The 12,269-nt window shown below is 50.3% G+C and overlaps 1 protein-coding gene across 2 annotated transcripts in view; it reads right to left on the minus strand.

The window, feature by feature from the left end:
* The window catches only part of Sptbn4 (spectrin beta, non-erythrocytic 4), an 88,837-nt gene that overhangs the window by 47,651 nt on the left and 28,917 nt on the right, over positions 1-12,269 (minus strand). For both annotated transcript variants that reach the window (XM_028781596.1, XM_028781597.1), the window contains 4 exons: positions 11,049-11,351; positions 9,176-9,326; positions 2,361-3,294; positions 872-1,009 (listed from right to left, as the gene is read on the minus strand). In XM_028781596.1, the coding sequence (XP_028637429.1) occupies positions 872-1,009; positions 2,361-3,294; positions 9,176-9,326; positions 11,049-11,351 (1,526 nt within the window). The remainder of the gene's footprint in view (positions 1-871; positions 1,010-2,360; positions 3,295-9,175; positions 9,327-11,048; positions 11,352-12,269) is intronic.

The raw sequence follows: 12,269 nt of genomic DNA on the forward strand, positions 1-12,269 counted from the left end.
CCTAGATTACAGGAGATCTTCTCTCAGAAGTAACAAGGAGCGGGGCATGGTGGAACACATCTTAATCCCGGTGCTTGGGAGGCAGAGGCAGGCGGATTGAGGCCAGCCTTGTCTACCTATCAAGTTGCAGCCAGGGCTACATAGTGATAGATAGATAGATAGATAGATAGATAGATAGATAGATAGATAGATAATTTAAGAACGGGGCAGGTATGAAGGCACATCTCTATAATCCTGGTACCTGAAAGGTAGAACAAGAGGATCAAGAGTTCAAAGACACCCTCAGCTAGTGAGTTCAAGGCCAGCCTGAGCAATAGCAGCCCTTGTCTCAAGAAACGAAAGTAATAGACAACTAAATAAGGCATCTCACATAAGATTGAGTGTATGAGAAAACTCCCGGCCAATAACAGCACCTCATGAATTCTTTCTGGATAAACCAGTGAACAGCCAATGAAACTAGCTGTGTCCTCAGCCCATCACCACCAGCACTGGGTATGTAGTACCTTCTTGTCAAGTTGTCCTTGAGTCTGAAGAGATGGCTCTGTGGTTAAGAACTCGTATTGCTCTCACAAAGGACCCTAGTTCCATTCCCAGCACCCACATTGGGCAGCTTACAACCATCTGTAACTTCAGCTCTATGGAATTCTACACCCCCTTCTGGCCTGTACAAGTACTGCATCCAAATGTACACACACACACACACACACACACACACACTACAATAAAAACATCTTTCAAAAAAGATCTTCTTGGCCTACAGAGTGCCCATTAACAGCTCAGGAGGGCTGACATAACACACCTCAGGCTTCCACAGTGCAGTGGATAGAGAAGGCGCTAACAGGAAGAACTTCCTGCCCCAGGATCCACCTACCTGCTGTTGAGATGGTCCTGACAGGAGCGCACCTCATCGGAGCTGGGATGACCTCCTTCCACCAACTCCTGAACTGTTTGGTTCACATCCAGGACTCGGCCCATCAGACTGTTCATTTCCTGGTCCAGACTTTCAAATCTGCAGAAGAGGAAGAGGATGGAGAAGTCAGAGGTCTGGACCCTCGGGAGCCAGCTCATTTCTGTAGTTATAGGTCCCTACGCCATTTCTCAAGTTCCTTTACAGGAATTTTTTCTCCCTTTCTTTCTTGCTCTATTGTTGTTGGGGGTTTGTTTATTTTATTTGTTCTGTCTGCCTGTCTGTCTGTCTTGTTATTGCTTGATTCGGTCTGGTTTGGTTTTGCTGCTGGTGGTGGTGAAGCACGTGTAGCCCAAGGCTGACCGCAAACTCTCCAAGTAGCTGGGGATGACCTTGAACTCAGTACATGCAACCCTGACTAAGCACAGGCTCCACTTTTTCTATGGGTTGCTGTAATGTTAGATTGTTCAGTGCTCCATCCTGGTCCTTTAGACATTCCATCACACTGTCCCTGGGTCACGGCGTCCATTCTTACCACCTAGAGCTTCTCCTCTGAACACAAGACCTCCCATCTCCATGTCGGGTCTCAAGCTGTCTTCACCCTCGTGGGGAGCTGTATATATCCTTGATCCTCACACCCACTGACTCAAACTACCCTTCACATCTCCCTTCTGTTTAGTCTTCCTCTGAATCCCCAGCTCAGGGACGGCTCCGAGGCTCTGACCTCTGACCCCTGGACCTTACCTTGGATGATTGCCCGCCCCAGACCACGATGCCACATGGTCTACTTCAAATTAGCCCCCTACTCTGTTCCTCCAACTCAGCTGCTTCTCCGTGTCTCCAGCTGCCAGTGTCATGTCCTTCAACCTGCCCTCTATACAAATGTCAGGCCAGGATTATTGATTTATTTTTCATTTCTTTACTTTTGAGACGAGGTCTCACTATGTAGCCCTGGCTGTCTTGCAAGTCACTAGGTAGACCAGGCTGGCCTCGAGTTCACATAGATCTGCCTGTCTGTGGTGCGACTAACGGTGTGCTTCAGGGTGGGAGTCACCTTAGTGTCTAGGGAGATGGCATCGTCTTAGTGGGAGTCCCATGCATGGGCCAGGTCGGAGGGGCCTGTAGAAAACTTTAAGTAGATCATGTGTTTTCTGCGAATATAAACCGTATAACGACAAAAATGGTTTTGGGAAGTTCTGTTCCCGGCAAGTATTTGCTAGGTATCTCACATCTGTGAACTCATTTTCTGTTCACCGTAAGCTTGAGACATAGGCAATGATGCCTTAACCCATTTGACACACGGGCAAATCGAGGTCCAGAGTGTAAAACTGATGAAGCCCAGAGTGAAAGATAAAGCTGGGATTGGCCGCATGAGAACTGGTGAGCCAAAGCATGTGAGGATGGGTGGGTGAGCAAGGGATCCTGGGGGGCTTCCATGCATGGGTGCGCTCACCGGTGCTGCACCACCTCAACGTCGTCGAGGGAATCTGGCACACGCATGGCCAGCAGCCACTGCTCTTTCTCTCCGATCCACAACTCGCAGGCGTGCACCTCGCCGAACATGCGGTACACGGCGAGCGCGTCCCGAAGCCACTGTCGGCGCAGCGCGGCCACCTCGGTCACCTCTGCGAACAACTGTTCTGCTTCCACCACGCGCACCTGCAGCGCCACCACCAGGGGCCCGGCGCCACTGGCTCCTCCCAGTGTCGCCAGCTGGCGCCTCAGGCCACCCACAGGGCCACGGTGCGCTTCCACTTCCCCGGTGAGAGCGCGGTGCTGGCGCGCCAGGCGACGGCTGGACGCTTCGTCGTGACCGAAATCTCCGGCGGCTGCCAGACGATACGCGTCGCGAAGCCAATCCAGGAGACCGTCCAGGTCGGCGCCAAACTGGTGCAGCGCCCGCGCCTCCTGCAGCCTCCGTTCCCGGCGCGCAGCCGCCTCTTCCAGCCGCTGCCAGCGGCGCCGAGCGCTAGCCGCGCGCTCCGCCAGGCCAGCCAAGTGCAAGGGCTCGGCGCCCGGGCCCACGGAGCTGCCCGCCGCAGCCAACTCCTCCCCGCGTCGCAGCGCCTGCTGCAGCAGCGCCCGCCGGCCGCCCAGCTCGCCCTGCAGGATCTTGTGCTGCGCCAGCAGGCGAGCCGTGCTGGACAGGTCGTGCGCACCGCCCGCCGTGCCCGCCGCGCCACCGCTGCCGCTGGTGGCCTCTAGGAGGCGCTCCTTGTCCCGCGCCCAGCTCTCGGCCTCCTCCAGCTCCTGCAGCAGCGCCCACAGGCTCCGAGAGGCTTCCAGCTCCGCGCGCCGCCGCGCCGCCTGCTCCTGCAGCTCCGACAGACAGCCGTGCACGTGGTTCACACGGTTGCAAATGACCTGAGGGTCGCAGGGCTGATAGCCTGGGGCAGGGGAAGGAGATGGTAGGAGGAAATGCCAGCCCATGCCACCCCTTCTTCAGGCTTCCCAGACACCCCCTCCCACCCAAGCTTAGAGTAAGGGCTTTCCTGGATTCTCGCCTTTTCACCATCTACCTCAGCCTTCCTTCGTGGACCACCTCCATCTGTTTAGTCTTCCTCTGGGTTAATTGTTCCCTGTGGGCATGTAAGGGCTATCTCCTTCATTATCACATTTCCAGACCATTCCAGAGGGCAGAGCCTGGTGAATGGGGCAACAGCCCTGTGAATGGGGTGACTTGTCTCCCAAATACTGGGATTAAAGGCAAGTGACACCGTGTCTGTCCCATAAACTTCATTCCTTTATTTCGTCTAGGTACCTAACTGATAAGTACATAACTGTGAAATTTATTTAACACATCACAGTCAACCTCTCTTTGATGGAACCAATGTAGTCAGTAGCACATGCCTGTAATCCCAGAGTTTGGGAAGCAGAGGCAGCAGGATTGCACGTTTGAAGCCAGCCTGGACTTCATAGCAATACTAAAACATTTAAACGGTTCCTGGAAAGATGGCTTAGCTGTTAAGAGCACTTGCTGCTCTTCCAAAGAACCTGAGTTGGGTTCCCAGCACCCATGTAGGGTGACTCATAACCTAACTCCAGCTATATGGTATTCAGTACCTCTCCTGGCCTCCGTAGGCACCCGTTCTCACACAGGTACACACACACACACACACACACTAAAAATAATCTTTAAAAATAAATTAAAAGCCAAACCGAGTAGCCCAGCTAATCAGGAAACTGCCTGGGTTACAGAGTGAGTTCAAGGCTAGCCTGAGCAACTTGAGACCCTGTGTCAAAAGAAAATAAAAAGAAAAGAAAAAGAAGGCAAGCTCGGCATTAGAATATTAATCAGCTCAGGGGCCATCTGTGAGCAACTGGGGGGTCAGCTAATCAGTAGACCACCTGCTTAGCATGACCAAAGCCCTAGGTTCAGACCCCAGTACTGAAAAATGGGGCAGGGATGATCAAGAAATCATGTTCTGAATCAGTAGTACACCGTTACCATGACAACACAGTCCACACTGGCCTCTTTGTTATATCCTCAGTGTTACTGGTCATCTCAGGGGTGTCACAAGAAGAGGACAGAGGAGGCCTCCTGGACAGTCATCCCTAAGGCAACAGAAAGGGTCCCAACAGCCTTCTTGGAGGGTGTGGGGCAAGTGGAACTGTGCCACCAGACAGAATTGGTGAGGTCAAACAGATTTTAAAAATCCTGGCAAATCTCATAATTGAGAATGGTAGGTATTAGAATCAACTCCCAACAAGGTTTCTGTCCTGAAGCACGTGACCAAGACACCCACTAAGAGGACAATTACCACCAGTCACATATTATAAAAACCTAGAATCCTCCATGCTAATGAAGTACCTAGACAGGCCCTAAGTGTTTAGCCAACGAAATTCCCTTCTCAGGCATCCCTTTCTGCAAAAGGTATTTAACGTTTGGTTCATCCTGAATAAGATGCATGCATTCTCATCCACCATAAATAAAATAGTTTGGAGAGGCAAGGACCATCTCCTTCATCAAGGACTACCACGGGGGGGGGGGTGCTTTGTTATATAGAGCCTCACCTAAATCTCCCATAGGCCTCTCTTCCAGCTCCTCTGTACTTTGACACTCACTTGGAGCTAAACCAGATTCCACCCTCTCTCAGGCTCACCACGAGCCTGTGGGCTTCTGTATTCAACTCCTTGCCATCCCCAGTTGCATCTGGGGACACAAGAGGGTGGGAACCACAGTTCCCAACTCCTTGGGGTTCCTTGGGTGCACAGGAGTTCTGAGACCCACAGCCTCTGGGCTAGCCACCCACTGTTTCTCACCTGGAGAAGGAACCCTATCTGGGACTGTGCTTCACCTTCCCTGAGCGCGGCTTGCTGATGGCCAGGCACACCAGCAGCAAGGAATAAATGCAGCCTGATGAAACCTTAATAGTTGTTCACTCTTTCTTTCTACCTATTTGTCTACCTGCCTGTCTGTCTGTCTGTCTGTCTGTTCTTTTCTTTTCTTTTTTTGAGATAGGCAGTCAAGTTGCTCCAAATGCCTTGAACTCTGTTCAGCCAAAAATGACCTTAAAACTCCTGCCTTCTGAATTTATCTTCCAAGTGCAAGGTTTACAGTCCGTTGTTCGCCAACACTGATTGTGCTGGTGCAAAGGACTGAACCCAGAGTCTCCCACATCATAGGCTAGAATCTACCTACTCAGCCTCATACCCAGCCCAAATTGACTCTAGGAGGTAGCAGAGTCCCAGGAAGAGTGAGAAACTCCCCCATCATCTTGCAAGCCCTGTGGTCTGGGCTTTCATTTTCTCATCAACGAAAGAAAAGGCCACCAGCTTTCAGGAATAGCTGACCAGCAGACAGCTGGAGAAGCACCATCAGATAAGGCCATTCATGCCAACAGTGAGTAGAACAAAACTAAGCCAACTCAGAAGCATCTCTGGGTTCAAACCAAAACATGGTGGCTATGTAAACCACAGTAACCCTGTCCCCTCACATCCCCTCAGCCAGCCAATTCTTTTGTTTGTTTGTTTGTTTTGAGACAGGGTTTCTCTTTATAGCCCTGGCTGTCCTGGAGCTCACTCTGTAGACCAGGCTGGCCTCAAACTCAGAAATCCACCTGCCTCTGCCTCCCAAGTGCTGGGATTAAAGGCGTGCGCCACCACTGCCCGGCTAGCCAATTCAAATAACCACTTTCGTTAACTGCAAAGCCTCCACCTGTTACTCCTATATAACGAGTAAGATGCCAGTCACCAGGGGCCGGAGAGACGGTTCAGTGGTCAAGAGCACTTGCTGCAGAAGGCCCTGGTTCAATGCCACCCAGCACCTAACTGATAGCACACTACCATCCATAACCCCAAATTGAGGGGATCTGATGCCTTTCTTCTGACTTCTAAGGGCGCCAGGCATGTATGAGTTACACATTCATACATACCAGCAGACACTCATACACATAAATCTAAAAAAAATTTTTTTAAAGATGTTTAGTCATTTACATCCCTTGTGATGGTTAATCTTTAGGAGACAAACCTAGGTTTTCTATGAGAGTATTTCAGAGATGCTTAACTGAGGAGGAAGGCCTACTGTAGGCATAATGTTATTGTGCACCATGTAAAATTTATCCTTGTATTATTCAAATGCTGGTTTCTGTGCCCCCATGTCTGGTCGCAATCCTTATTCTAAGAATCTACTGTCTCAATGTGGTGAAAACATTGCTCCCCAATTATTCCCTGATTGGTCAATAAAGCTAGCTGATTAGCCAATGACTGAGCAGGGGAAAGAATAGGGCTGGACTTCCTCCCAGACAGGGGATGGGGGGAAGGTAATTTAGCTAGGGGGATCAGCCACAGGGAAAGAGTCCAGAAGACACCCTGAGAAAACAGCTGGAGCACAAAAAGCTATAAAATGCAAGTATTTTGGGAATTTGGGTTGGGAGATAGCCCAATTATCATAGAGGATTAAAGTAGATTAATACTGCTCAGTTGTTGTGCCTTAAAGCTTGTTAAATAAAAATATAGTCCAGTCTCAATTATTTGGGAGTTAGCTGGGTTAAGAGGGAAACTGCAACACCTATTTAAAAGCCACTAACAGCCTACCCTGAATGTCAGGATGCAGGGAGCGGGGCCCTGACATTCATCTCTCTCTGCTTTCTCACTGCGACCCAATGTGGCCAGCTGCACTCCTGCTGCCATGCTCCCCACGCCACATGCTCTCAATTCCTCCATCCGGAATTTGCTTATCAGGTATTTTGTCATAGAAAAACACTGTTCACAGAATCATGCCCAGGTCACCTAAGCCAAGCCCAAATCCTGTGAAAAACCCCATTATGGGGCTGGAGCTGGAGCTCAGCAGCACAGCATTTGTCAGCCATGTGCAAGAGCCAGGGTTTCCCCTTTAGGACCCCAAACCCAAAGACTATGTCAATAATCTGAGATAGCTCTCGGTCACCTATTATTATCTTAGTCATCTCAGTCATTCTCAATCCCATTAGAAGAATCTCTACAGGGGGGTTCCTGATGAAATGGGTTGGGGGATCAATGACTCCAGGAAAAGGGAACCTTTTAGAGCCTGTGTGAGTTTTGCCTGTCAGCATCCACGCTCTGCTTTGGTGTCCAACACTCCTAGTTTTCTCAGTCCTGTCTTCACAGCAGGCTGACCCCACTCCTGGTCCTAAAGTGGGCATGGCACATCAGCGTGGCCAATTAGATCCTGGATGACTGAGAATCCTCGCAGGCTGAGTAATGGGGCAGACCATGTAGGGGACCAAAAACTGCTTTCTCCTTCTGTCAGAAGCATTGGGAGAAAGGGAGCGGTCTCCTGGGTCCGTAAGGCTGGGTTGTGGACACAAGGCTGAATGATTCCATGGTATATGATTTATGGAGGGACTACCTGACATTGTACACAAATACAGACTGTAGAAACAGTCTGAGGAACATCAGTCAACCTAGATGCACCTGGCCTGAAGTCACAACACCGCCTCCTAGCCATTTTGATTCTACTTGCCAACCAATTCCTCTCACAGACAGGGTCTCATGTAGCATAGGCTGATGCTAAACTTCCTGTATAGGCAAGGCAAGCCTTTAATTCCTGATCCTTCCGACTCCATCCCCTGGGTACCAGGATCACAGACACCATCACCACCTAGCTTCATTTTTCTTTTTCTTTTCTTTCTTGTTTTTTTCTTTTGTTACTATAACAGGGTCTCATATAGCCCAGGACAATCTCAAACTCACAGCAATCCCCCTGCCTCAGTGTTCCAAGTGCTATGAATGCAGGTCTGCACCACCTCCTCTGGCTTCCTCTAGATTCTTTAAGCCAATTGAGTTGAGTATCTACAGTTCGTTGCTGAACAGCTCTTAACCATATATGGTTTTACATGATGTTCTGAGTTATTATAATTTCTAATGTTGGGGATGGGAAACAGGGCATTAAACACAATAGGCTTGTGCTCTACACTGAGCCACGCCCCCAGCCCCTCCCTGGGGGATTCTAGGCAGGGGCTCTACCACTGAGCCACGCCCCAGCCCCTCACTGGGGGATTCTAGGCAGGGGCTCTACCACTGAGCCACGCCCCCAGCCCCTCCCTGGGGGATTCTAGGCAGGGGCTCTACACTGAGCCACGCCCCCAGCCCCTCACTGGGGGATTCTAGGCAGGGGCTCTACCTCTGAGCCATGACCCTAGTCCCACAGTCAAGCCCTCTGTACCTGAGCTACATCCCCAGCACTTCCCATTTAATGTTGCTGTTTTATGGTGTTAATTGAGATTAAGATGTGAAAGGCTTTGCACATTAGTATTTAAAACAAGTGAGAGGTATTCCTGTATAATCTCAAAGCAGGGCAAAATTTGGTGGTCTAGCTTTCCACTTGGTATTGGTCCCCCCATGATCTTCCTAACTGAGTAGGAGCCTAGACTCCTCCAAAAACAAGGACTTCTTTCCTTTCATCCTTCCTTCCTTCCTCTCTTCCATTCTTCCTTTCTTCCTTCCTCTCTTCCGATCCATCCTTCCTTCCTTCTTTCCTTCCTTCCCTCTATTCTTCCTTCCTTCCATCCATTCTTACTTCCTTCTTTCTTTCCATCCTTCCTTCCTTCTTTCCTTCATCCCTTCCTTTCCTTTCCTTCCTCCCTTCTTTCCATCCTTCTATTCTTCCTTCCTTCCATCCATTATTACTTCCTTCTTTCCATCCATCCTTCCTTCCTTCTTTCCTTCCTTCTATCCTTTCCTCCATCCTTCTTTTCATCCTTCCTCCCATACGTCCCTTTCTTGGGAATCCTCTTTGCCTCTCGTGTCCACCATGAGAGACTCACTGCCTCCATTCTGCAGACTCACCCTGTAACTGGGAGAACCTCAGGGCCGCAGCATTGAGGGCCTCCACCCGCTCACTCTGGGCTGCGATGTCTCCCTCCAGTAGCCCATGCTTCTGCAGCAGGTCGTCGGCCTCCACCAGATGCTGCCCACATTCCCGAGACAGCAGCTGAGTCTGTCAAGAGACACTGAGCTCACCACTGGGCTGCCCAGGGCCACTTACCTCTCCCTACACCACACCAGCCTTTGCTGCAGGACACAACTGTCATCTGTCAAGGTCTCCCTGTGTCAGTCATCCTGCATCTTTGTATGTTCCAGAATGTTCTCATCTCTCTATCTCCATGGTTTTCTTCCCTCTTTTCCCCTCCTGCCCTTTACTTCTCCTCCTTCCCTACTTTTCTCTTTGTCTTTACCCTTCCTTCCTTCCTCTCTCTTTCCCTCCCTCTCTCTCTGTCCATAAATCTCTGCCTTTCCTAAACTGATCTACCCAGGTGTTTTCCTGTAGCCAGATTTGCCTTTCTCCTTTAATATGTGTGTGAGTGTGTGTGAGTGTGAATGTGTGTTTGAGTGTGTGTGTGAGTACATGTGTGTTAGTGACTGTGCGTGAATGAGTGTGTATTAGTGTATGTGTGTGAGTGTATGTGTGAATATGTCTGTGTGCATTTGAGTGTGTGTATGAGTGTGTGTGTGTGTAAATGAGTGTGTATCAGTGTATGTGTGTGAGTGCATGTATGTGGACGTGTGTGTATATGAGCGAGTGTGTGAATGAGTATCAGTATATGTGTGTGTGAATGTGTGCTGTATGAATGTGAGTGTGAGTGTGTTTGCGCTTAACTGTGTGAGTATATGTATGAGTGTGTGCGAATGATTGCGCATCAGTGTATGAGTGTGGGTATGTGAGTGTGTGAACGTGTGTACGAGTGTATGTGAATGAATTGTGTGTGTGTGAGTGTGTGAGTTGTGTGTATGTATGAGTATGGGAGTGCATTTGAGGGTGTGTGAGAATGAGTGTGTGAGTATGTATAGTGTATGTGTCTGAGTGTGTGAGTGTGTATGCATGTGTTGTATGAGTGTGTGTATGAGTGAGTGTGTATCAGTGTATTGTATGAGTGTGTGTGTGTGAGAGAGAGAGGTACATGCGTGTGAGACTGTGTGTGTGTGAGTGTGTGTGCATGTGTGTGAAGGAGTATGTATGCATGTATGTGTGTGTGAGTGTGTGTTTGCCTGTGTGTGTATGTGATATGGAGGGGGCGCTCATGCCAAACCACGTGTGTGAAGGTCAAAGGTCGTCTCTGTGAAGTTATGTGTCCCTTCCACATGGGTTCCAGGGCTTTCAGGGCCAGTGACAGTGACCTCAGCTACTGCACCATCTCACCTGCCCTGCCTTTGTTTTCATTACTTCTGTTTGCTTATTTACTGTGTGTGCACAGGCACACACGTGCACAACTGCATGATGTCAGAGGATGACTTGGGGGGGGTTCCTTTCTCCTTCTACCGTATGAGCCCTGGAGATTAACATCAGGTCACCCGGCTTGATAGAAAACACTTTATCTGCTGAGACATCCTGATGGACTAGTTTTTAAAACAGGGTCTCGTAAAGCTCAGGCTAGACCTGAACTATGTAGCTGAGGATGACCTTGAACTCCAGATCCACCTCTCTCTAACTCCTGAGCGCTAGGATTCCAGGTGTACACTACCACCCCCAGCTTTACGTGCAGCCGGAAGTGGAATCTAGGACAGGCAAGCACTGTACCGACTGAGCTACACCTCCATCCAGCTGAGGTTTCCTCTTTACCTCTCTGTCTCTTCCCTCCCACATCTCTACCTCTGCCAACCCAGAACCTGCGTCCTTCCCTGAGCCCGCGGCACTCTGAGACCCCCCCCATCTGGTCCTCACCTGCATCTCCTCCATCCAGTCCACCATGTAGACCATCTCCTGGAAGACCTTCTGTAGAGCCAGATTCTGCTCAAGCCGGGTCCGCCGGGCACCTACCAGCCCAGTCAGCAGGGCCCACTGGCGAAGGACACTGTCACGCTGGGCTGCCACCCGCCGGGCATCATAGTAGCCTTCAGCTGCCAATGCCTGGGCTAGCTCCGCCACACCCTGAACCCGTTCCTCATAGGCCGCAATGTCTGCCTCAATGGCTTCGTGCTTCTTCATGGCTGCCTCCACTGCCGGCAGCTCGTATCCGAAGTTGTCCTGGGCAGGTGCAGGCCACAGACACTTACCATGCTGCCTCAGCAAGTCGTCCTGCTGCTCTGACCCCAAATGACCCAGAAACTCTTCCCTCATCATCTCAGAGAGCAAGCCTACGGTCCCCTTTACCCTCCAGACCAGCCCCACTTCTCCAGCTAACTTGAACATCAGTCCACCTTTCCCTGTTAGCCTGGGGACCAACCCTACCCTCCCTGGTTATCTTAGAAATCATTCCCACCTGTTACCTTGGAGATTAGCTTCACCCTATTCAGTTACCTTAGAAACCAGTCTCATCTTCCCTTGTTACCTTGGAGACCAGTCCAGCCCACCACCAATTACCCTAGAAATCAATCCTACCTTCTCCTGCTACCTTGGAAACCAGACCATCATAGTTTCTATAGACAACAGAACACCTTTTCTAGTTACTCTGGAGACCAGTCCTACCCCCCTACCCCCACCCCCGGTCCCTTGTTACTCTAGAAACCATCCCACCTTCTCCAGTTTCTCTGAAGATCAGTCTTATTCTCCTCTGTTCGATCTCTACCTGTCAACCTGTTACCCAGAAAACAACCCCAGCTTTGCATTTGCCCTGGAGACCAGGGACCAGATTTGCCACTGTTCTGTTACTCGGGAGACCAATTCTATCTTCCTGTGTGACCCTGGACACCAGATACAGCCTCCATCCTCACTTCACTTAAGGAGGAGACTACTCCCCTGCTACTCTGGAGACCAACTTCACTCTCCCGTTAACTGGAAACTTAGTCCCATTCCACCTATCCTCTTTTCTCGTTTAGATGACTAAACCAACCTTCTGTGGTACACGGCCTCCATTTTGAGCCTCAGTGCAATGAAGTCTTCTCATTCACCCTCACCCCCTCACCCCCCCCCACCGCCCACCACCACCCGCAACAGCCGCCGCGG

This window comes from Grammomys surdaster, unplaced genomic scaffold, assembly GCF_004785775.1.
Source record: "Grammomys surdaster isolate TR1022 unplaced genomic scaffold, NIH_TR_1.0 485, whole genome shotgun sequence".
Classification (NCBI taxonomy): Eukaryota; Metazoa; Chordata; class Mammalia; order Rodentia; family Muridae; genus Grammomys; species Grammomys surdaster.